General features: G+C 40.0%; 1 protein-coding gene across 1 annotated transcript in view; it reads left to right on the forward strand.

The window, feature by feature from the left end:
* The window catches only part of CCDC60 (coiled-coil domain containing 60), a 64829-nt gene that overhangs the window by 34024 nt on the left and 3927 nt on the right, over positions 1-26878 (forward strand). Inside the window, 9 exon segments of the mRNA XM_010147534.1 lie at positions 9679-9852; positions 14004-14123; positions 15070-15174; positions 16855-16945; positions 18766-18994; positions 23211-23298; positions 24433-24534; positions 24941-25067; positions 26405-26538. Of these exon segments, the coding sequence (XP_010145836.1) occupies positions 9679-9852; positions 14004-14123; positions 15070-15174; positions 16855-16945; positions 18766-18994; positions 23211-23298; positions 24433-24534; positions 24941-25067; positions 26405-26538 (1170 nt within the window).

Raw genomic sequence — 26878 nt, forward strand, 5'->3', positions numbered from 1 at the left:
CCCCCCTGCCATGGGCAGGGACACCTTCCACTAGACCAGGTTGCTCAAAGCCACATCCAGCCTGGCCTTGAAGACATCCAGGGATGGGGCATCCACAGCTTCTCTGGGCAAGAGATCTCTTATGTTCCTTTTTGCACATTATCAGCAGAACTGTGTGTTACGTCCTGATCAGTTGTACCTGTACCACACCCGTAGAGGATAGTGATGTTGTGCAATCACTTTAAATACCTGATTTGGCTTTTAGAATCCTTTTTACTGCTGATGCAGAAGATGGGAAGAACCTGATTCCACTTTAATATCCCAAGCAGAGTTTGAAGTGTGGATAAGTAAGAAAATACCTACCTGTTAAAGCATCTCCAACTCTGCCATCTTATTCTAGTCTCATAAATTTAATTCATAGTTGCATTCAAAATGAGCTTCATGTGATTTCAAATGGCTGGGTGGAAATATTCCTGACCACAATTCCATGACAATTGAAACGGATGGAAGGTGATGCAAGGGAAGACTTTATCTTGTGCTGTTGCACAAGTAAATCATACTGTGGTTTAGGTTGGAAGGGACCTTAAAGACCATCCAGTTCCAACCCCCCTGCCATGGGCAGGGACACCTTCCACTAGACCAGGTTGCTCCAAGCCTCATCCAGCCTGGCCTTGGACACTTCCAGGGATGGGGCATCCACAGCTTCTCTGGGTAACCTGTGCCAGCTCTTCAACCCCTCATAGGCAAGAATTTCTTCCTTGCTTCAACCCCTCATAGGCAAGGATTTCTTCCTTCTATCTAACCTAAATTTATCCTCTTTCAGTTTAAATGTATATTTACTTTTTTACATTTACTGAATATTAAGCAACATATTTACACGCCTTTTTTTTTTTTTTTTTTTAAGATCACAACTTTAGCATTGTCAGGGCCCAGTCAAAGCTGCAGGAGGAGTGTGCCTTTTTGCTCTTGTGCAGGCAATCGGCACTTTAGTGCTAGTTCTGGGAAGCACTGAATAAATGCTCAAAAGAAGTTTGCCTGTCATTTTGTGTAGTATCATGCATTCTTTACATTGTGATTCCAGTAGTGATCTTGTAACAAACTTAATATCATTTATTCTACTCATTTTGGCAACTAAATCATGAATGCTACGTATTTTATATTATTTAAGAAGTGAAGTGTGAAGCTTTAATGGCCATGGAGAAATTCGCTTGAGAAAAATCAGGGAAAGTGATTTTTGAAATATGAACTCGCTTTCTCTAATGCCTTCTAAAACATACAGTAGCTGGATGACCCAGAATGCAGAAAAATATCCAACAAACTTAGTATCTGGAAATCAAAGGTATACATTAACTTTTTTTTCCCATTGTTATTGTGCAAGCCTGGAAATTCCTCATGTCATTGTATCACCTTTTAACAATGAAAATGTGCTAGCCGTTCATCTTCAGTGTTTGTACAATGTTACTTTGACTAAGCCTGCATGTAGAAAAAAAGAACAGTAAGAAAAGCAAGGAAGGCAAACCCACAGACTTTTTAACCAAATATTGAGATACAAAGTTGTGGGAAAAGATAATTTCAAGTGAGAATGACTGCACTGCTGGTTTGAACCAAAGGACGTGTCATCTATACCTCTTAGTGATAATTTCAGACTATAGAAAGGGAGCTATTTTCTAAAAAAATAGAATGGAAAATGCAAGAAAGAAAGAAAAGTGGAGTTTTCTTCACTAGGGCAGCAACTCTTAATTTCAATTAAAGCAGTCATGCTGGCAGAGCAGCATGCTAATACATACTCCAGGGAGTCAGTGAATACAAATGACCTTTGTGGATTTGTTTTTTGCTGCTTTTCCTTCTCCTGATTGTAAAGGAACATCCAGCAGTTGTCTTAATTGGACATTAATTGATACATATTCACAGGAAATAGTGTCTGTGATCTTGCAGCTTGTTTGTATGAAAGAGTATAATGGAAATAACTGAGGAAATTTTTTAATGATCACAGTGGCATAGCACAGTAGTATGAATTTTAAAATTACCTCAAAAATGTTTGAAGACTCATTACCTGAACAGATTTAGCAGCATTCATCAAGCTTTAATATTCTACCTTACACATTAAAAGCAGGATTAAACTGAAGGTAAACCTTATTATTACGACCTCGTATTCCTCACAGTAATATTCTCTTATATTTGCTTGAGTACTCATGATGTTACGAAAGAGGTTGATGATGGAACTCAGCGGTTGCTCAAACTACTCATCTTTCAAAACTATCAGTCACTGATAGTCGTAGAAAGACGGACCAGCGCTCTCCTGCTGATGAGTTGTACCCGGTCACTTGAGGGAGACACCTGTCAGCTCAGGTATCATTTTACCAATACACAGCATTAAAATGTAGGAAGGAATTTGCTTATCTTTGTGCAGCATAAGATGAAAAAGCATTGAGGAAGTCTGCAGGTAATGATCATTCCTCCTCGTTTGCAGAGCAATACATCTGTCTCCCAGTGGAGATTGTCATGGAGACACAAAGTAGCTCTGACTTAGTGAAGTAATTCCCAATGTCAGATCCAGTGGGTGGGACACAGATGGTATGGCAGAAAAGACACCACCTTTGTCCTTGAGCTTTCAAATATCCCTAGCTTTGATCCAAGAATTATGTTTTCATTTCGGTTGCTATTCTTACTAAAACTAAGCAAACTCAAGAAGCACAGCCCCTTTGAAATGACATTCAGCTCTGAAGGAGATCCTCTCGTTTCTTTGTTCAAATGACATCTGTAAATGGGATCCAGAAAAAACATCAAGTAATCCCCACTTGCATGAGGATGTATTGTATAAGAACCAAGAAAGTAGAAGCCGTTATAACTAAGAAATGGTAGGAAGATGTGGGAACAGTCACACTGCAGAAGAGATGACCAGAGCATTGGAAGCTTTGTTAATCCATAACAAAGGGCAGGTTGCCATGAATGAGTTCTGTAGGCTAACTCAGCCCACCAAGACCACGCAAGTACTGGAAATGCTCTTGTTGTTAAACATTGCCACAAAAAAGTGCTTTAAAAAAAGCATATTGCTTCAAATGAGACTAGCTGAAAATACTTTTTCTGTAAAAAGGAGGCAGGGAAGGTGATAGAAACTGGAAACACTGTGCAGTGACAGTCACCTAAGCATGGATGCCCGTGTGAGAATGACAAGTTGTGCTCATCCTTAGCCAGTCAAGTGTAGGAACTGACAGCTTTGAGCTGCAAGCTCACGGGGGAAGTGTCCGTGCTATTCCATGAGCTGGTCAAGCCTTTACTTGCAAAACGGGCATGTTAAACCTCTATCGTTTCCTGTAGCTGGAAGGAAGTGGCTCTCGTGCATCTGTTTCACTCTGCTGTGCTAGCTAAAGAAAACTAAATGTCAAACTGCTGGCAGTTTAACAGTATTCAACTGGCTGCTTTTTACGTTCTAAATTAGAAACTGGGTGGCTCTCTAGAGTGGTTCAAGTTTCCTGAAGGGAGATCTCTGAAAGTCACTCCGCATGCAGAAAGCCCTGCCTCTACTAACACGTTCCTTATGCCTGCAACAGCCGTTAGACTGGTACCTGAAAAGCAGTTTCGCCTACTTCTTTTCCTGCTCCTGGCTGTGTAGCTGACTTAACACAAAACCATTTGAATTTTGTGATTGAAATGGCAGCTACTACTGAAAGATTTCAAATGGCAAGAAGTGTGTTATTCCTGGAATTCTGGTTATGACCCTGTCTGTCCTTATCTGTGAATCTATACCAATCCTATTGCAATATATGCAGACAAAAAAGATGTTACTCTTCAGAGGTTATGATAAACTGGCATTCCTTAATGCATACGGATTACTGGAAGATACAGTGGAGTCTGCAAGAGCAGGGAGGGGAGGCAACATAGGGTTAAGAAGGAAAGAGAGTGAAGCAGTACTAACTGAGAAGGTGAAATGTTTATCTGCCGATTTTAGTTTCCAATGTACTTAATACTTGATAATGTCAGTTGCTTGGAAACCAGTGGTTTTGCCCTTTTGCTGCTTGGCAGAAACCACTCTAATTGGCATGTTTCTAGCACTGTCACTGCTGGCAGTTTGCAGCCTCTTTTTTTTTCCAGAAGCAAAATTTTCTTTTACATGAGTGATGGCTCACATTAATTAGACAGCAGTCATGGGCAAAGACAACCATTTGAGTGTATGGATGTGTGAATCACTAGCTCTATCATCAATCACTGGAAAGACTGCTATTCCTATCAACATTTCTGCCTTTCCAGGCTGTTCATTTGAGTCTCAATCTCCTCTCCCTTTGTGCAAAAATATGTTTATGTTTGAAGTTTCCGAAGTGGAAGTAGTTAGCTGCTTGTTAGACTTTACCATCTATCTAAACACAAGTCTAATCCCACCTACTCTATCAAAAAATGACACATTGTCACTGTTTGAACAAAGCGAACTCTTAAAAAGGCTTTTCTATTATTTAGTAGTAAAATGCCATTGCTCTGTAATTACCTTTGTGTGGTAAGGCAAGACACTAGATTGTGAGGAGTGGTTTCTACTTTCACAGGAAAATCTTGAACCAGCACTCTCTCCTGGCAGAGGATCAGGGGCCTCAGTGAAGTTCCACTTAACAAGCAGTGAGGTTTTATTGGTAATATGAACATAAAGTTATTATTGTACTTGATTATAGCAAGCAAATGGAAAGCCCAGAAATCTCCTGATTTCTTTTTAAGTTTTAGTAATCCTTTCCCCATGGCTTTCTGGAGAAGAGTTTAAAGCAAAGCCTTGAAATCTCACAGATTTACCTTTCTGCCCTTTATCAATACAAATCTGTCTTCTCTGTCATGCTCTGGAAGTACTTCCCCCAGTCAGCCTTTGTTTATGTACTTCTCCAGAGACACCAGGAACTGGAAACCTGAATGTGCCTACCTGCAGGGAAAACTTATATGGAGAGCAACAGGAATGGCAGTTACAGCGTGGCACAAGTAGAGGGGAGCGAGTGTGTACATGTTCTTGTGTTCTGGGACTTCTTAAGAGAGAAATTGCTGCCTGCCATTCTTTCTAGGTTGAGAACACCACATTTCCAACTAAGAATGAGTTTTTTGGTATGTTGTGTTTTGTACCTCCAGGTAGCCAGATATGTGTCTGCTTTTCAAAGTTAGAGATCTTCTCATTTTCAAAGGAGACGTTCTGTCTCATTTTACAATGAAAGCAGCATCTTCTGTATTTTAATGTCTTGTAGTTAATTGAAAACCACTCTGAGACATCTTTAAATGTGCACTAATACATGCACCTGCCAACATCCTTTATAATAGTGTGGGGTGTTGTTTTGATTGCTGAAGATCCTTATTGCTTGCCACACAACCTTCTGGGAATATACCACAAACTTAGTCATGTCTTATTTTAACTTGACTTGTTACAGAATGTTGGGGGACTGCAATGATGGAGTGTCCTATTCCAACTGAAACACCAGTGAAGACAGTAGTATTTAATCACTTGAAATCTGAGTATGCAGGTGTTAGTGCTTGTGCTCCTGCGGAGATTACCATAGGATCCTTAGTAACTTCAGGTTGTCAGAACTTCCATGATATTGTATGTTCAAAGAGACAGACCTTCCAATACCACAGTGCCCCCTAAAACTAGGTAAGGGCATAGATTTCAAGTTCAATCCAAATGAAGCAAACTTCCCGCTCCCACTGCTTCCTTCAGTGGATGTCTGTCTGAATTCTTCAGGATCCAAGTATTCATCAGCCTCATCTAAAATTTGTGAAGATCACAGTTCATGATGGCTTGGTGGATAAAAAACCGTGGTGGATAAAGGAAGGGCAACCGACGTCACCTGCCTGGACCCATGCAAAGCATTCAACGCCGTCCCACATGACATCCTTGTCTCTAAATTGGAGAGGCATGGATTTGATGGATGGACTGCTTGGTGGATAAGGAGCTGGCTTGGTGGTGACACTCAGAGAGTGGTGGTCAATGACTCGATGTCCGAGTGGAGACCAGGGCCAGTGGCAGTGTGTATGAAATTGCTCTCACCTGGGAAGCCTCAGCCCAGTATTCAGTTTGCTACCAGTGCCCAGCTGATACTCACCTTGCAACACCCTCAGCAGGGTCTGGCTTTCACTGGTCTGGTCGGGCATGTTGCAGATGGAAACGCTTTTATGAAAGTACAGGAAATGGCATTTAGAAAGCCTGCGCACATTCTGCTTTCAGAGAGGTGCCACACTGGTTTCATTTGTATTTACAGTTGTCTGTAAGCCTCTGGAAAATGCTGAGTTCTTTCTGTATAGCATCTGGAGCAGGAGATGTTCTGTCATTAGCTTTATTGATACAAAGCTATATCCATTAAGGTAAGAGAATTGAATAAGCCATTTTAATAAACAGTGACTAACAATTTCCATAATCAGCAAAATATGTGTGTAGTTAAATCATTTGATAGTTATTTTACTTACAGCTCACAATTTTTGTTCACCATGATCATAATATAATGTTTGGCCTCAGAGAGAGAATCAAGCTGGTATAAATAGACTGCAACTTCTTTGCACCTCAGGGAACGGGACAGAGGGAGCTGAGCAGGAAGAGTTAAGGAGACTGAAGCACCCCGATAACACCACCCACTGCCTTGACTACAGTTGCTTAGTAGAGGCGCAGCCACATGGGTGGGCAACCTTCTGCCCATCTTTCTAGTGATTCTGTCCATTCTGGAGTTACACCAGCTTCCCTGAGCAAGGATTTGGCATCACATGTTTAGGCATGCATGTCAGTCCCTTAGTAAACCATCTCCCACTGAATTTGTTTGTGTACAAACTAGATGTGAGGTTGTTAACTGCAAAATTCGATCTTCTGGGACACACAGCCTCAGTATGATTCCTTTGTATTTAGTGAAGATGACCCAGTGTACTTAAGTAAGATATATTTCAACAGAAGGTAAAAAACCCTGGTAAATACCTAGCTTGTCTTAACCCTGATAAAAAGGTTTCTGGCATTATTATTATAGCTTCTTAATGTTTTTCTATCACTTAAATCATAATTAAGTTGCATTTACAATTTCCTTTCATTTTTGTCAGTCATTTCTTACTCAAATAAAGGCACCAAGAATCCCAAATCTTAGCAGTAAAATCTCAATTCCACAATAATTCAATGGCCTTGTATTACAAATAACTGATTACGTTGAGTCCCTAAGGGACTTAGTTTTTTTAATAAGTACATAGTTACACTAAGGACTAAAAATGTACAGAAAACTGGTTGCAAGTATGCGTAGCACGCTACTGGGTCACTCCTTTGTGTGTGTCATTGATCCCTATCTATAATAATATATAGAAGAGAAAACTTGAATTATTCCATGGTACATTACTGCTCAGGAAACTCTTTCAATTTTCATGCTGATGAAGTTACTATGATCCCTATCTATAATAATATATTCAAGAGAAAACTTGAATTATTCCATGGTACATTACTGCTCAGGAAACTCTTTCAATTTTCATGCTGATGAAGTTACTTAGAAAAGTAAGCAAATCCTTTTGCCTGAGCAGCAGTTGAAAATCTGTGTTGTGACTATAGTTGACTGAAGCTCAATTACTTTAATAAATGTATTCCAAATTTCATCTCGATTCCATTTGCAATTTAATGAACGGTTCTCACCTACTTGTCAAATAGGCAGTTCAGCTAAATTTATTAAGTTATTGTATAAACAGGGTATTGTGATGCCTGAATGGTGAAATATTTGATGTCCTATTCCAGCAATATGCTGTAAATCTGCAGCGTAGGAAAACACGTTGGTCACTGCTGTATTCAAGTCTGAATTCATTTTACTGTTTTCCTGCCAGGAGGCCTGAACCTTTAGGGTATTTCATAAGTATCCCAAAAATAATTCTATGGAATTGAGAGGAATTTTTTTAAATCAGGTAGTTATTACAGCTTTTCTATATGCTGCATTTCTGTTAATTCTATTTCTTTTTATGCACTTGAAGACTGTAGAGCTACTTTTTGTAATACCTCAGACTTTGAGGAAGTAAGTCATAGACTAAAAATGTTCATTTCCAAGTGTGCATAACACCTATTCCCATTGGTGTACGAGAATGATGATTGACTTTGGTGTACACATATTAAAGCCTTCTGTATTAGATATACCTTAAAAAAAACGTACTGATGATACTTGCCACTTCCATATACTTGCCATTTATGCTTCTTTCTTCAGTAATACTGGTTATGGCTGTTGGCATAAAAGAACTTTCTATTTTATCTTTCTCTACCACTTTGGTTCATGTAATAACCTCATTGTTCACAGTTTGTGGCATTATAATACTCAGCTACAGCAGAGGTTTTGATCTTAAAGAAGGAAAACATATCAGTGCATGCAGAAATGTTGAAAAGGCATTATGAAGGAAAAAACATTTACATACAAATATCTCGATAGTTATTAGAAAGGAGAGAGAGAAAACTACTGGGAAAAGATATAAAACAGGAATTCATGGCTACTAAATCTTTTCTAGTATTCCAAGAGAAGTCTGTTATGTAAAATGTTAGGTTCTTAGGAAAAGCATTAAGCCAGTATGTCATGACTCTGAAATCCTTATGATTTTCTGAAGCATGCAGCATTTCTTATCAGGAACATCTTATTTTCTTATGGGTTTTTTCTTCTTCCAAAGTTAGTATAGAAATATCTAGCAGACAGGTTACTATCTACCTGAACTGGAAGTGTTTTCAAGCTTGTATGTATAGTTGCTGGACTTAAAGAAAACTGACGTCAAGAAAATTAAAAAAAACATCCCATAACCATTAAATGGTGCAAGTGGTTTTTCCTCAAGGGAAGCAAGGAGGGATTAAACTGCTCCACTTTAGAATGAGTGAATTCAGTGCCTGAACTTTGCACCTTCTATGACCTTCAGTGCTTTAATACAGGTCTGGTAAGAAAAGGGAGTTATTCCTTCTCAGTAAAACAAACAAGGCCTAGCTTTCAAGCCTAGATTGTGTTTGAAAGGATCAATACAGCTTGATGATGCTTGATTCAAAAGTCAGCAACACATTAACTTGAAGGGATGTGTCCTATGCCTGCGTAGCAACCTTCTCCGACTTGGATCTGCTGCTACTTTCTTGCAAACGTTTTAATCAAAGGCTGTAGAATAATTGCGTGCCATATCCCTTTCATTGCCCTAGCCCACCATTTCTTTTTCCTTTTTTTTTTTTTTAATCTCTCTTGTCATCCTACAGGGAGTGCAGTATGGTTTTTTCTTTATTTTTCTCTTGCAGCAATACCCTGCCTGTTGTCTTCAGCTCACTCACAGGCTTCGCTGGCAGCTTCCCTCTTACTAACAATGCAGCCTTCTGACAGCAAGCGGAATTTAGCAGCTAAACAGGTAGCTTCAGGGCAGTGTCTGTCAGGCTGTGACAACTGAGTTAAGACAGTGAGGAGCCTGGTGGTCAATTGGCTGCTATAAATTAGAATTAGGGAGTTCTTAAATCAGGTCGTGGACAAAGTGATGCTGGGTTCAAGACATGCAACAGTCAACCTGTGCAGTGCCAAAAGAGATAAGAGAAAGATCTCCCAGTTAATACTGGGGAATTGCTGTCCTTTGTTGTCATATTGGAGAAGGAAATACTAATGTTGAACTCCAGAATGTAGAAGAATGTGAAATACCTGTTAAAAATTAAGTTGGCGGACAACAGAGAAATTAATTGATTTGATAATGTGTCTTTAGTGCACTGACCAACTTGTGATTTTTTGGCAGGCCTCACATCAATTCTGTGAAGCAAGGTAGAGCATACTTTCATACACTTCACCAAGAATCACAAGAGAGGAAGAACACACTGAAAGCAGACCAGCGGGCTGAAGGCACGAGAACTGCGTTCCAGCCACGCAAATACTCCTGTGATCTGGAGGAGCCAAAGGAAGAAATAAACACGTAAGTTAACTCAGAGGGATTTTGGTGGTCCGAGGGCAGTGGTTTTAAAACCCAGCAATTTCCAGTTTTCTGTCATTACTTTGTATTGAGGCAGAATATTAACATTGTATGAACTAGAAAGAGAAAATGCTTAAAATCTAAGTGACAGCTGTAAATTTCACAAGCATGTGGAAAAAAATGCTTGAGGTGCTCTTTAAAAAGGAGGAAGTTCAGAAGGCAGAAGGTTAGTGGACTCAGAAGAGGTTTAACAGCCAACTGAGAAGTGATTCTCTGAGGAGAAGAGGAGGAGGCCTGGCGAGTTTGTGGCAGGCTTTGCTTCTCACTATGGGACCACGGCACTGAGAATAGAAAGGAATGGCATTCTCAGAATACGTGGCTTCGCTTGTAGAGTGGGTTTCGCTAGCTCGGACCTGTTACTACCTTCAGGATTTCCCTCCATTTGATCACTGGATAGTCTTCAATCCTTTGGCTCCTGCTGGTCTCTTCAGTGCACCTCTAATGCCTGTTGTAATGCTGTAGTTGTCTTCCATTTGTTAACCCTCACTAGGTGATATGTTGAAATACTTTCTCACAGGACAGAGTAGCTCTTCTAGAGGTTACACACCTTTGGGAGCTTGTTGCATCAAAAGCTCAACTATGTGTAACAGTCTTTCCTCATCAATTTACTGTGGATTTTGTCAGTCCCAAGTACCAGCTTCCTCTCATTCTACTTTCTTCCATGAACTGACTCAGCTTGGAAAGCTCAAGTCTACAGAGTCATCTGAGATGCAATCACACCCTACTTACGAGTGGGACAATATATTACCATTATTAAAAAATAAGAAATAAAATCTTTCCTATTAGTATGAAACCCAGACCAAAGAGCAGATAAGTAGCACAGACAGGCTGAGAGGTTTTGAACAGAAAAATACTGTATTTACTAGAGGAGCATTTAATGTCCAGCATTCTAAATGGTCACTAACTGAATCGCTAGAGAAGGTGGGAAAGGACGAGTGTGTTACTGAGAGTGTTATGGAAGGAGAAGAGGTGTAGGGTATGTGGTCTGCCAGTTAGACTATGTGACCACTGTAGGCCCCTTCCCACTGAAAATACTCCATCCTTTCAGTCAAAGTATTTTGGAACCTTAGCCTTTAATGTCTGGGTCATCTGAAACTTTCTTCTCACCTTGAACAAGTGACCTATAGCTATATTATTTAAATGGCACTTGGGAGCACGTTGAACCTAGGTTAATGAAGGCCACATGAGCAGGATTATTTAATTAAAAAAAATTGAATACATATGAACCTGCCTGAAAGCTTTTCATAAACTCCATGCTTATTATTCTTTTTGATGTGTAACTGTTCAATCTCCCCATAACTCGGCTAATCCACATTTATTGCAGATAAATAATTTATATATACGTATGAAAAACACCATTGCCTTTATTGTGAGCATTCAGGTGACTGAAGTAATTTATTTTGTTCTATAAGGAAAGGCTTCTTTCTTCAGGAAGGCTGACCTAAAAAAGTTTAACATTCCTCTTTCCTTTAGGAAGGTACACCTGCCTGCATAGACAAAATTATCTTCATTTAGGAGTGGCTTCTAGCAGGAAAAAAACTTGTACTGGTGCAGTGTATACCAGGCTTCTGGGTGAAAGTGACTCTGCCACTTGAATTCTACCTCTGCACTGAGGTTTTTGCCAGTTGTAAAAATTTATTTAAAAATCTTAAAACTAGCCTGAAAATCTACCCTAGCAAGTGTTTCTAGTGTAAGCCTGGTATCCTTTAATATTTTCACTATGTTGCTTAAAACTAATATTGATTGAGAGTTTTTCTTTTTTCTAAAAATGACCTCTAACATCTGCCAACATTTCTAAGAGGAAAATAATTAAACGTAGTATCAGATGCTAAAATTACGGGGTCTTACGGAGAGTTTTCTCACCCCCAGGAGGAGCTGGGTGGGGCAGGAGCGCACACTGAAACACGTGTGAGACAGGAAGCGCGTGGCTTTGGCAGGCGTGCGTTTACTCGCTCACACTGTGGCTTAGGCACATGCGGGAACCCTGCCAGCACGGTAGTTCTGGTGGTGTGCTGTTACACCTAACCTGTCTGCAGTGGTAAAAACCCGCCTAGGTACAAAATACAGATCATTATCTGTTGTGGAAACTTGCTTCACTCTTAGGTTTGAGTGCTGGCTTCACGAATTAGGAACTTCATGGAATAAGAAAGGCTCTGAAGCAGTGTTAAACTGCTGGGGCACAGAGTGCCTTGTTAACAGATGATGTCAGGCTTCAGTTTTTTCATGGTTTGCTATTATTTTCATTTCAGTTTTTGCATGGTTTTACATGCACAGTCTCCAGCAGTGGATGTAGGCCTTTCCCACTCCCTCTTCCTCTTTTTCCCTATAAGACAACAGCAAATACTAAGCCTATACTGGAACTTCTTTACTGCTGTTACATAAATTGTAGCATTTGGTTGTTACATACTATTTTAATTGTATCAACGCTCTAAACTTGGTATCGGTTTCTTATCATATCAGTAGACAAAGGAGAAGTAAAGTTCCCCTCACTAGCAGGAATACAGACTGTCAAACACTTCAGCGTGTGTACAGTAGTCCCACTGTCTATTCTGGCATTCTGTTCATTAGGATTACAGAGAGGAGAAAATTGGCAGTGGGACTGGAGGAAACACAAGACAGCTGTGTTGTTTCAAACAACAGTCAGTGGAATTCATGTGCCCAATCGTATCTAATAAATACAGATTTGCAGTTACAATTTATCTAAGATTATCTGAATAAAGAAGACCACTTCTTGAGGGTTTGTGTAAGAAATTTCTTTTGGCACAGCAGGAGCACCTGCCAGGTTATATCTTTGTTAAATATCTCCTTTGTTACAAAAACAATATGCAAGTGTATTCATCTCTTAATTAGCTGCAGAAAAGAGACATATTGATCTCTATTTAAATAGGGTGCTAAGAGGCCCATGCCAGTGTTGTATGTACTATTTACAGCTGCTGCTTTGCTTTAGAAAATTTGTGTCAATGGAATGCTCGGGGTACACACTCCTCAACCCTTCTTCCAACTATTTGCAGATTTATAGTAGGCAACACTAAGCTGACACCCCCAAACTGCTTCAGATCTAGAAAGGAAATGTTAATCTGCAAGCATTCATTCATTCATTCATTCAGGAAGCCTCTGCTAAAGAAATCTGCATGTAGCTTTGAGACTCACCCACCACTCAGGTCTCAGTTAACCTCTCAGCTGGTTTTTTATGGCCAGTATCATTTCAATTTTTTACTAATTTATGATCCAGTGTAAAATAATTCATGTTGTACCTTCTGTGTGGACCTCCTGTCGTCTGTATACTGTCGATGCATGAAGGCTACAGTACCTCACTGTGCTTATTAAGCTTCAATCTCCATTGTCTAACACCAGGTGTGGGTAGTTATTTACAAACAGGAAAAAAGGCTGTAAACATTTCCTTTTCTTGCTTGGTAGCATTTTATAAACACTTTACACAGGTGTAAATGGCCAAACAGGCTTGTGGCAGTGAAGAAACAGTGCCCACAGTCTAGAAAGAGCTCTGTTTTCTGTTACATTGATTTGGCTAACACGAGACTCATTTTCATTGGGGTGAATCTTTTCAACTAAATCTTTATTATTTTATGTACACACAGTATGTTATCCCAGGAAAAACTGAAGAGAATTTGAGGCACAGCTTGAAATTGGGCACTGTGTGTGTGTAATCCCAATGATGCCATTGGCATGATACGAACCCAAAACAAGCATAATGCGGTGTCAGCAGTATCTCAGCATCTTTCTCAGACAAATCAGTCACCTTATTGTCTCTGCCCCCAAATTTGATTTCACATAAATGCTTAATTCCTAATAATAAGTAGTAGTATAAATATGTAAATACAAATAATACCACATTTATAATTCATAAAGTATGGTCAACATATTAGAAATAATGATATATCCTGGTAAACATAAATAACATGTTTTTAATATTAATAAATGGAGTAATGCACAATTTAGAAATACACCTAAGTGGTTTTTTAAAGATGAGGAGGAGAAGGGGGAGTGTGGTGGTGTGAACACAAACAGTTTTATTGGCTCTGTCTTTATTTCACATACTCCTGTTTTTTAACTTCAGTCTTTGTTCTTTCCCACAGTTGCTCCACAGATGGCAACCACCTCAGAGAGTCAGGGAAGAAGCAAAAAATGATGACCTTACGGTCTTTCACTCCTGTTCATACCAGTGTCTTGATTCCAAGCCTCCCTGGAGCAAAAAGGTATATTTGAAGGCAGATTTATGTCCTGACCTCCTTGGTAGGGGATAAGTAGAATTCCCAGCAACACACCCCCGTAACACATATACCTAGAGTCACTGTTCAACTGGTGAACATGTATCCGGGGAGTTTCAGGACGTGATGGTGAAACGTTCTGTCTTTATTAACAGCAACAGTTAAATTCTAACTTTAAATGATTGAATCGTAATGAGTTACTGAAAATCCCATGTGTGCGTGTGTACACAAGCATATTTCACTTGCCTTGCTGATCTTGACTCAGAACATTCTAATTTGCATTAAATTTGCTTATGCTTAAGATCAGGCTCATTTTAAGGAGAACCTATCAAAATTAAATTTTAACTTGCCTAGTTTAAAAAAAGAAAGTCCTGTGAAAGAGAGAGGAAGAAGACAGTATGTGCTGTGTGCACTTCTATGTATTTTGAATTAGTCACTGATATAAACTCTCTGTTCTGAGTTCATTAACCCAGTTGCTTACCAAAAATGTTTTAACATAGAAACGTTTGCATGTGGAATAAGCTAAAATGCCAAAGATAATCTTAGTTCAGAAAAAGTTAGGTCCAACTTTTAAAACTCACATGCTGCTTTTTCTTACATGCAAAATCTTAAAGCTACTGCAGAATCCAAACCTTACAGGAATCTGTAACTTCAGGGGATAAATGCTGGAATTCTCATAGGTATGAATGCACTGAGCACATCACCAAGATAACTCCACTGAAAAGTTTCACATCCAAAATATGCTTTCGGGATCAGCAGTACGTAGCTCAAGGTGTCCCGAAGTCACTGGGACAATGTAAAAATAGTTTGCTACAGAAATGCTTTTTATCAGCAAGACCTTTTACTCTTAGAGGTTATCTGTTTCAGCCAACATGATGCCAGTTGGACTGTCTCCCTGACTCTGTAGCATAACACGTGTTTCTTTTCTTTGCAGCAAACGTCTTTTCCAACAACTGTGTGCCATACACTGGCTTTTGGAAGCTTTGACTCTGAAACCCAACCGTTCGATGTCTTCCATATTAACCTGTTGGAATCCATTGTATGTGCACAATGTGTGGCAATAGATGAAATGAGGAGTTTGGGACCTTTTCTTCTTTTTGTTGTTATTTCTCTTCTTTCAAGTAATAACTGTTTGAGTGAAATGTTATTAAGTCTGTGTCCTGCAGCGTAAAACAAATTTTGCATTGACTTTGCCCCCGTGCAGTCAGCAGGGAGTTGTACAGCCAAGACGGCAGCACAGCATGCTCGTCTGTTGTCACAAGTTGCAGAACTAGGAGAAAATACTGAGCTACCCCTGCCAAATCTAGTTGTGTTTTCTTTCCTTTTTACCTTGTGGTTAACAGTTAAGCAAATGAAATACGTGTACTTATATATGTATGCGTATTCCCATAGCCTTCTCTTGGAGGGTTGTCTCAGTGAATTCAACAGGAATTCCACATACATTATCATTACAGAACAAAGCTAGCTATTTTTATTCTATCAGTTACGTAGGACACTGCTGGGTATTTGTAACAGATGCATTACTTCTGAACTTCTGTACTGTTAAATGTAAATATGAACTTCTAAACCTTTTTAGTAAATATAATCCTGTTGACATAACATGTATTTAAATTATTCATGAGTGTTTGGGAAAACAATGCACAGTTTATGCTCGATTTGCAGGGCAGAGCTCTTCAGAGCTGTTCTGTTTTCTCTGTATATTCTCAGTCAAGACAAACTGTTCCTGTGTATAGCAGAGGAGGCAGAGTTGTATTATGTAGATTTGGCCTGGGAAGTTGGAGAGGAGCATCAGTCCAGTATGTTTTGTGGGTGGGTTTTTCCACCCCTTTACATGTGAGAACCAAACAATAGACTGAAATAAGAGAAACAGTTTGTCAGCAAGTCTCACAGATACAGACTGTCAGCAAAGGATAAATGCATAAGGCTCTGGATTCATTTCAGGTTCTGAAGCAGTGTAATCTCTTGCTGTATACTCCCTTCTGCTCGCTCTTGCTGTCTCTAACCACCACTCCTCTCCTTCAGTTTCATTGGAACTGGTCTGCATGCACATATTCTTCATTCCACACTACCCATGACAAATGAGGAATACATTTAGATCATACAGTCTCTGTCTGCACAGAGATTTTTTTTTTAATGTGGAGAAGGAACCAAGCTTAGAACGCTAATCTGCTTTGTACAGCTTTTGACTGATTAGATGTGGACTGAGTGATAAACGAGACTGCCTCAGCAGTGACCTGTTGTTATACCACCGCTGCAAGGACTGCAGCTTCCACATTTACCTTTGTCCCCATGATGTAACATTTAAACTTTTCTAGAAGTTCTAGAACTTCTGTTCTAGCTAGAACAGGTCTTCACTCAGCCAACGGCACTGAAAAACCAAACTTGTGTGAACCTGCTCTTACTCCTATCCACAAAATCTTGCTGTACTGGACAAAATTCTTCAGTACTTGCACAGAGGAAGTTGAGAGCATAAGCTGGCCCAGTGTATGCATGATAGTTTGTAGAATTATTGTGTTTCTTTAGCTGGTTCTTCACTGGTGACTGTAACTTACTCACGGTTTATACAGCTGGCATTTTCTTTCCATTTCTTACAAGCAAAGACATACATCATAGTAGCAATCAGCCACCGTGTACTCTCCAGTTATTGCATCTCTTAAAAGAAGCTACAGTGAACATAAGACTCTCAAAATGGAAAACTAATTGAATTGTTTTCACTTAGGGACCCTGGTGGAAGTAAAAAAACAGTAAAAGAAACGGAAGACGACAAGTTAGCAACATACATGTGGGAGGTCCTTATTACAAACACAAAGGTAACTTCAGTGTTAATTTCTTCCCTGAGACCTACTCCAACTTTTCAAGCATTTGTTTTGCTGCTTAACTGAACTCCAGGATACCACTTTTTCTGCTCTGGATCTTGTGATTGCAGAGTACTTGTCTCTCTAGGTCCTGAAGAATAACAATTTGATACTAGGCAATAGGGAGAGCAGTATGTAGCTGACTGAAACTGTGGCTTGGTCTCTGATGTACTGATGTGGGAAGAGTTAAATATTCAGCTAAAACATAATCAGCCTCCTGTTTTCATTTGCCCCCTTTTTATGCCCCGGAGTCATGTAGCTGTACGTGTTCACTCAAATAGGTCTTTTTCAGTCAAATGGGGATTTCAGATTGGTATCCTGGAGGCCTTATTCTAGTGAGTTCTAGTCATGGTTTGTTTGGTTGCCTTTTTACTCAGAATTTAAAGCTAAATTAGGAAACAAATTCCAAATGTTGAGGCCTTTAAAGAAAGCAGGATTCACTTGCCACATTGAAAGCAAAGCCAGGGAAAGGAGAAAAGAAGCCATTCAGGTGAAAGCCTTTTAAAAGAAAAATAGTCAATTTTCTAGTGTTTAATTTCCTATCAGTTATTATCTGTAACACTTGATTTTACTATCTTTCTGAAACCACAGAAAGACTTCTCTTTTTAAAACTGCTGAAGTGACTGCTAGAAGATGAAGAGGGATGAGTGATGTTTAGGAGTATAAGCAGGAGAACTCAAAGAACCACTGGGTTTCTCACTCTGTAGCACATCTTACATCTTCATCTTCAGCAGTTTGCCTAAGCTTTTAGTTCCTTGCTTTGCCCCCCTTGTAAGGTTAAATGAAACAAGGTTTCGGAAGTGCTTTTAGAACCCCAGGTGAGGCACTCCTAGCACTATGAGCTGTTGTTACATGCAGGCTATTTGCTTTTGTTGTTTTTCAATACCTGCAGCTTGTACCCTCATGACATAATAATTAAAGTGACTCAATGGAAGATTATGATTTCTTCTGGGGAATAAGCAGCAAAAGTTGTGAAACTTTTACAAGACAAAGATTGTGTTTTAATGCAAATATTCTTTCTGCTGTTAGCAAACAGACAGGGGAAGTCAAGTAGTCAAGTAAATTACACAGTTGTTTCTAAATAGCAGGCTTGCTGATTTTTCCATAGAGTCTGGCCAGTTCTCTAAAGTCAGGTCCAAATGAACGTGAGCAGAAGAAACCAAAGTGCCTGTCAGTCTCAATGTGTCTTAAAATTTGCATTGCTGAAACTTTTTTTTTCCCTCCCTGAATTAATGACAAATTTGTTTGTCATATACACTAATTGTACTTGAACGCTGCTTTCCATATTTGATATGAAGCTTGTAGAGGAAGTATTGGTTTCCTTCAGGGGCATTTCCTTTATAATATATATTGTTCTGATTATCAAGCCTGCTGAATTCAGCCAGCTTTCAGACCAGTTTTACATTCCTGACACAAGAAATTCATTTGCTATTGGGTGTTGGGAGGAGACCTGAACATTTATCAAGCCTCTTTGACCTATTCTTCCCTGTTCATGAGAAGGTTGCTCCGTCACCATCCCTCTCTGCAGCTGCAGTGTCACTCATTTGTTGGCATTAATGCTATAGCAGAGGTATATTGAGGAAAGATAACAAAATTAAGGAAGTCCTACCTGAGAAATCACTACCTTGTTTGAAGTCACTGGAGAAAAATCGACGAGGCTACAGGAGGACCAGAAGGATTTAATATTGGAATTACTTAGAGAAATGTGATTCTTTGTTGTCAAATCGCTATAGAAAACCCCCTCCTTTTTGTTAATGTTTTTCTTCTCTGTACAGAAACGCATCTGGAAAGCACGATTCAGTCCGCTTAGCAAGAAGGTGAACAAGAAATCTACACGGGGCATTTCTCATCTCAGCGGTCAGTCATCTCCCTGCCGCCAAAGCCCTTATGGCAGTGCCATTTCCACTGTCCTTTGCTCTGAAGACAACGTCAAGATTAACGTAGCTTCATCTGATGTTATGAGTGAGCCAGCACAAGCTGAAGAACCATCATCTCTTTCCCCCTGTAAGTTACTTTTCTTGACTGCCGATACCAAATGGATTTGCTTTCGGCGTTACTAGGGAGAACCTATATCAAAGACTCTGCTGGATGTACCAGTGTATTTGTCTTCAGGCATAGGGCACTTGGAACAACTCTCTCTGTGCTTTCCGCATTAGCAAATTGGTTTAAAGACAATATAATCCCGTGTGGATATTAAGTAAGGGTTTTAATTAATATTCACTTACAGCAGTTGTTTAATCTCTCATGCACATCTGTAAGGTCCAAGAGGTAAAAACAATGAACTGTTCTCTGCCATAACAACTGATCTACTGAATATGTATCTCATTTAGGGGGTTCTGCTTAAATTAGGGGTTTCTTACTCTGTATTCTTCCTACTTATCCACCAGTGATTACCTGTGCTTGATAGACTAACAGAACAGTTTGTTAGCTCTGCAGTGTTTTTCAGTACAAAGCTAGGTAATCTTAAGTCTTTTCCCTTCCTTCTAAGTAAAGCTGGACCAGAAAGTACATTGGGATTTAGTGCTGCTAATTATCTTTTAACTGATATTTGTATTATCATTATTAGGCTGACATCATGCTCTGCTAGACTCTAAATTACCACACAGGAAGAGGCTGTTAGAGTCATTTGGGATAGTTCTGAATGTTCAGTAGCTATCAAAAAGGCAAAAAGAACCTTAAGAATGAAGTGGAAAATGAAACATGAGGACCAGTTAAATAGCCTTAAACGTAAAGGAATGGGCACACTCTCTGGGTCTGAAAGACTTTTAGGTTGAGGCTGCCAGAAGCTGGGTGGATGTACCGGGAAGCTAGTGCTAATGTCGTATACTGCCTCCACAGCTGCGGCTGTCCAGGGCACAGGATGAAGATGAATGGGAGCAGTGGAAAATTCAAAGCTATAATTTCCAGTAATTTGTTTACAGATGTAGGTGAACAATTTGTTTGTGTGTGAGATGAGATTTGAAAATAATCTTGAGGGCTGTAACAGCTGGAAGCCTCCATTTGCTGTGGGACATAAATATCTTGCGGCATGTGTGATGTTCAGGAAGGATGTTTGGTGTACCCTCTGTAACCACATCTACCACATAATTGCCTGTGATTTCAGGGGACTGGCCCGAGTTCCCAGTCTGGTCCTCTCAAGGATTATGTGCCTAGCTGTAAATAACATGGGAAGTTAGTTTCTGCAGGGCAGCTCTGGAGCAAAGGTTGGATTCTGTAATGAATTCTGAAGCTGCTAGAATCATGTTTAATCCTGGATTCTGATTATGGGATGCTTCATGGACAAATCAGAAATGGATTACAAGTACAGCTGCCATGTAGCCTTATACCCCACATTTGCAAAGCTTCACGTAGCTCATACAGATGTAATTTTGAGAGCACACACAACTCTAACCCAGATGTATGTGTGTATATATATTTCAAAAGTGGGAAAGAGATTCTGTTGTTGGCAGATAATGAGTAGATACAGCTGAGTGTGACTCTTGGAGAAAGATTTCTTTTAAGGAAAGAATCCATAACACTACATAAAGCCTTTGTCCAACTGTAATTTAGATGTTGTTTGGGGACTGCTGCCTTAGAATGCCTGCTTATACAAGTTTGGTTTTCCAGTGCCGTTGGCTGAGTGAGGACCTGTTCTAACCCAAAAGTTTAAATGTTACATCATGTGGACAAAGGTGAATGTGGAAGCTGCAGTCCTTGCAGCGGTGGTATAACAACAGGTCACTGCTGAGGCAGTCTCGTTTATCACTCAGTCCACATCTAATCAGTCAAAGGCTGTACAAAGCAGATTAGTCTTCTAAGCTTGGTTCCTTCTCCACATTAAAAAAAAAATCTCTGTGCAGACAGAGACTATATGATCTAAATGTATGCCTCATTTGTCAGGGGTAGTGTGGAATGAAGAATGTGTGCATGCAGATCGGTTCAAATGACACATTTTCTTCCCACTGAGAAGTAAAACATGAGACCTGTATCTGAGAAATTAAACACTAACTGGATTTTATTCCCAAAGCTTTCCAGCTAGCAGTTTAGCTTTGAATTCTGAGTCAAAAACGTACCTTTAAAAGAGGAGGTATAAATATTTATGCAAAGGGTATTCATTATAAAACTTATGTCTGAATTCTGGGCATTTCTTTGGGACTGGTAAATGTCTCTTCAAATGATTTATCATTGTTAAATGATAATACCTTGCAAAATGGGTAAATGCTAATGCCCCATTTTACACATGATTAAGACATAGAAATCGGGGTCAAGTGAAATTACTACATTCTTTGCTGTTTTTCTCTTTTCTAATAAATGTCTGATGAGCTCATGGCTACACAGGTTAATATTTCAAAAGTATTATGAATATGGACAAGCTTGAGTATTTGTTTTCCTAATTTCTCCAGATGGAGAACTGGAACAGGTTTTAATGCTACAGAACAGAGGGCAGAGAGATATTGTACCCTCTGTTTCTGTTGATCAGCCAAACAGAGGAGCTATATCTTTGTGGTATTAGCCCTGGTTTGCCTCCTGTCATCTCTCTCCAAAATCTGCCAACAGGACTCCTTTCAGGAACTGCATTTAGACATCATAACTTATCCTGGACAAAATTTCAAATGCAGCCACTGCTTAGTATAGCCCTCTTCCCCCAAGAGCACTGTTATCTGCAGAGTGGGTTTCAGATATCCAGCTATTCAATCTGCCCAAACAGTAACCATTAATAGAACAGGCTGGGTTCTTCTAAGAAGGGTTCTGACACTGCAAGCCAAGAACCGATGAGATTTCTGTGCAGCTCAGTTGAGCAGAAGCTCCCTGCCCATATCGCTGTCAGGTTCCAGACCCTGTGGAGGTCAGCCTTTGGCTTCACACTGCTCCTCAGATCTAGAAGGTTCAGTGGCATAGCCAGCATCTACAGGCCTACACTTTGAGACTAGTAAGGGTCACAGTGGAATTATCATTTGAACCAGCCAGTGCTGGAACTTCAGAGTTTCTGACTCAGCCCTTGGCACTCTTGAAACTCCCCTGGCCACAGCTAATAGACAGCCTTCATTATAAGCACAGTTCTTCAAATTTTAGCCCATTAGCTGGTGCCCTGCAGCTTGGTCTATTCATGTGTTACATTTATAAATTCACAGTGTCATATTCAAATCTGTACTTTAAACAAGTAGAAATAGCTTGTGCTGCTATTTAACACAGCCAACGTTCAGCAGTCATCTTCTATTATACTGTATGTGGTGCTTCTCAAAAATGTTGGAGAAGGACCGTTTTAATTTGGGAATTACAGCTTCAAGGTGTTGAGTGCACAGTAAAATGTCACTTACGACCACGTAGGACATACTGAGCACCTCAGAGGATGACACAGAATTTGACAGGTAACACTGGGATTTTTAATAGCGAGTATGACAGTTGTTTTACTGCCTGAGTGATTGGAGGGAATAGTGCAGAGAAGATGGCCATCTCAGTGTGCCTCCAGAGGTTTGGCATCAACGCAGGAATGAAACCCCAGTGTGAAGGAAAACAGTGATGTCAATTTGAAGGAAAACACTGAGTTAAATGGACTTCCCAGATACTCAAGGGAGAGGAGAACATAAGCATTCACATTACAAGGCAAGAAAGACAGTGCAGAGTGTTGTTAGTCAGAGGGATCTGCTCAGAGGTGGATAATCTGGAAACTGTAGCCAGTGGAGGGCTACTTGAGGATATGTCTCGAAGTTTAATGGATGCTGATAAGGAGAGACAGAGAAGTAATTAGATACCTGTTGATGTGAAACACATTAAATTCCATATGACTTTTAAAAGAAGAATGTCCAAGTGATACGGTAGACTTAGACATTCAAACGACTTCACAATTAGGCCAGTAGAATGCTAACAGCACAGTACAGGAACTGAAAATAGAATTTCTGCATAGTTTGTTCAGATAAACAATACAATAACACACTGTTTTTATAAGCATCTAACATAAGACATATTTAGTATCTTCTATGTGATGGGTATTTTTCACAGCTGAAAGAACAAAGCTTATGCTTTCACCAGTGATTAAAGAATTGGGTACACTTGTGTTTGGGTACCTGAAACCACCTTAAAAAGCTGCATTTTTTTTTTTAAGAGACTTTAATTTTTAGAAACACAAAGTAGGAAGTTTCTTTAGGATGTCTCAGTCAGGCCAGCATATGTGACATTATCTCTGCAAGGAGAGGAGGAATGCAGAGTTGAGTTGGCGTGTTTTTACAGAATTTTTTATCAGTCCTACAGCAAGTCATCCAGAGAATGCGGGAAGAGATGACAAAAGGTGCCCGTCAACAAGATACGGTTAAGAAGACTGGACTGCAGCGGTACGTTACCTGATGGCTTTCTGAATGACTGGGAGAAGCAACTCATTAGGAGAGAGCTTATGCTTTCCTTCCCTCCCCAACCCCCTTTGGGTTTTTTTGGTCTCCCAAACAACTCAATTCAGCATTAAGCGAATTCAGATGATACTTACAGTTTATAGAATCATAGAATGGTTAGGGTTGGAAGGGACCTTAAAGATCATCTAGTCCCACCCCCCCTGCCAGGGGCAGGGACCCCTTCCACTAGCCCAGGTTGCTCCAAGCCTCATCCAGCCTGGCCTTGGACACTTCCAGGGGTGGGGCATCCACAGCTTCTCTGGGCAACCTGTTCCAGTGCCTCCCCCCCCTCTCTGTGAAGAATTTCTTCCTGACATCTAATCTAAACCTCCCTGATTTCAATTTGTACCCGTTACCCCTTGTCCTGTCACTACAGGCTCTTGTAAAAAGTCCTCTCCCAGCACCCTTGTAGGCCCCCTTCAGGTACTGGAAAGCTGCAATGAGGTCTCCTCGGAGCCTCCTCTTCTCCAGGCTGAACAAGCCCAGTTCTCGCAGCCTTTCGTCATAGAAGAGGTGCTCCAGCCCTCTGAGCATCTTCGTGGCCTCCTCTGGACTCGCTCCAAGTGGTCAATATCCTTCTGATATTGAAGGCTCCACAGCTGGAGTGGAGAATGGACATGGGTGGCAGAATAGCCTATATTACTGCTGGGCAAACAGTATCTATTTTCTGGAAAATACCCCATGAATTGTGCCTTTGCAAACAGAGGAGATCTTACGCTCTGACAGCTTTGTAGGAAAAGTGATGTTCTATCGTATTCCTGTAGAACTGTTTGTTTCTACCGCTGCGTTTTTCAGTGGTCTCTGTAACATTTCCAGCTGAGCTTACATTAGATGTGTTCCCTCATTGCTCAATTATGTGGTGGTTTCCACAGCTGTAGGATCAACATGACAAATCGTTCTTAAAATTAGACTTTGCTGAAGCATTTTTTCCCTTGAGCTGAAGTCAAGAGCAATAAATTTTGTACCTGGATAGCTCCAGCAGGTCTGTAATATTAAGAATGTTTTATCAGCACCTGTAGAATTTTCCACGTTCTGGAGAAGGCATACTGTACACAATTTAAACCTTATTGTGTTTTCCAGTTTGACAGTGGCTCAGAAGAACTACAGAGTAGGCATGCCATCCATTAAGGACAAAGAGAATATGATATCAACGAAGCAGAGGCCCAGAAGAGAAAGGTGAGGGTGCAGGTCTGGTTTTGAAGCACATTATACGCTGTATAAACTCGTTGATGTGTGGAAAGCATTTGGCATGCAAATGTTAGAGGGCATTCCATATGAAGCCAGAGAAGGCCAGGGCAACCTTGCAGCATATTTGGTACATTTCCATGCAGTGTGAAGGCACTTTTCCTGGAAGGATGTGGCTGGACTGAAAGATGGTAAAAAATCTAAATTTAATATCCCTTACAATTGTTTTTATTAATCCAATTCTTTCATAAATTTGATTAATTAAAAGAACTGTAAATGATACTTGGATTTTTACTGAGAATAAGGAGATCTCTAAATTTATGTGGGCTCACATTGCGTTACGTTCTGAGCAACACGAGTGCTTACCACAAAATGTTAATTCCACTTTCCTGTGTTGTTTTAGTTGCAGCTGCGATGTCAGCTCTTTCATTAAAAGTAAAGCTAATTTGTGTGCTGATAGGAGGCAGAAGTTCACAGCAGTACAAGAAGCAGCAGCTGGTCGCTTACATGACACCCTAGAGAGCCTCGAGAGTTAGGAAGAGACTGTTTTCTGTATACTCTTAAAACACTACGCTCCTTGCTTCTGACCAGACTTGTCTTCAGGCCTTCTAAAGATGCATTTATATAGATTGACATTAAAGTAAGAATATGGGGATGGTGAAGTTGAATGTATTTTTTGTACACAGGCAGCCATACAGGTTACATTTTTACAGCAGTGTTTTGGGACATTTCTGAATGACTTTTCTGGAAATAGTTTTGCTAAAAAGATTGGATATATTTACTTTGCACATCAAAGTCCTTTTCACCCAAAGACAATAAAACATTGTCCACGTGCAATCTATATGGCTGACCCATGTTTTCAGAGATCACTGTATTGTTCTTCAACTGTTCTTTGACCATGCTCATAGCAACAGTTACAATGTCCTCTCTCAAGGCTTTTTCCCCAGATCAGTGCCATTTCTACCTTGTTGACCAGCCAAAGCCTGTCATCCTTTTCCTTTCACCCAGAAACATTCATTTGTGGTGTTTGTGCAAATTCTTTTGTCTCAGTAAGCATCAGACAAGTACATTGCTGTTCTGAAGGGTTTTATAGGCAAGGTTTTCTTTTCCCCTCCCACTTTCTCCTTCTTTCCTTTCTTCTGTTCCATTTTCTACTTGGATGTTTTTGTCCCCAGGGCTTTCCTTATCTGTTGCTGGGTCCTTGTTTTCTTCCCTGAGCAGCTGCTGTGACTGCAGGAGGAACTAATCACTCCAGCATCCTGCAGCATGGATGGACAGTCAGATGGAAACTTACTACTTGTAGCTATTTTACCATTCTCCAGACAGCCACTGAAGTGTATTCCGTTTGATCTGCATTTGGAGAAGTAACCTCACTTTGGCAGGATATAGTAGAAATAATTTACCAGAAAGAAAAGCAGATGTTTATTTTTGTTATAACGCAGTAGTACTTCTTGTAGAAATGCATACATGAGCTCAATCTCTGGGTCAAAATTCTAGGTTAGGTCACTCTATTGCACCTCTCTTCTGCCTTATTTTAAAAAATATTGTACCTTAAAGCACGGTGCGGTGCTCGGTTTTAAGCAGTGGATACCGGCTAGAAAACGGAGGTTGAATTTCAGTTTAAATGTTTTGATTCTGAAATTTCTTACCTAAATCCTAGAGTTGATATAAAACATAAACACTTTTTAGTATGTTTCTAGAGATATGAACGTATACAGAACACTGAACAAGCAAAGTGTTCACAGAGTGAACATACAGTGTGTTCTTCACATTCCTGGTTTTCTGCTTTCCTTAGTATCTTCCTAGTTGCCTGTGCAGAAGTATGGTGACGTTTAAAATACAGCTTTAACTTCTAAGTTTTTTTTGTAGGAGGCCGGAAGAACGATATTATCAGCAATACCAGTCTTTGAAACAATTGAGGTATTCTAGAAGAGACATAGAAAGATTAAGACAGCTGTACATGAGATATAAAACAGAACCTGAAGAAGATGAGCTAAACTGGTAAGGAGGGACAGAAACCCTCAGTTCAGCTGAGATGGTCAGGGTCCCAGAGTTCTGTCTTTAATTGAAAAAGCTTTTTTACTTTTTTTTTTTTTTTTCTCCCCGAAGAAAGCATCAGAGAAACCATTGAATCAGTCTCTGGAAATGCAGGCTTTTCAAACTGGTAGCAACAAAAATACAGACATGATCTCTAGGAGCAGATCTCAGCCTGCTCAGCAAAGAGGTTAATTGGATACGGTAAGAAAGGGGATAAGGCAGAGTTCCTTTCCAGTGATACGGGCAAAAGCACGCCCTGCATTCACACACCCTGCCCAGTGTGCAGCTTTATAGGAGACTTCTG

This window comes from Eurypyga helias, unplaced genomic scaffold, assembly GCF_000690775.1.
Source record: "Eurypyga helias isolate BGI_N326 unplaced genomic scaffold, ASM69077v1 scaffold1602, whole genome shotgun sequence".
NCBI lineage: Eukaryota > Metazoa > Chordata > Aves > Eurypygiformes > Eurypygidae > Eurypyga > Eurypyga helias.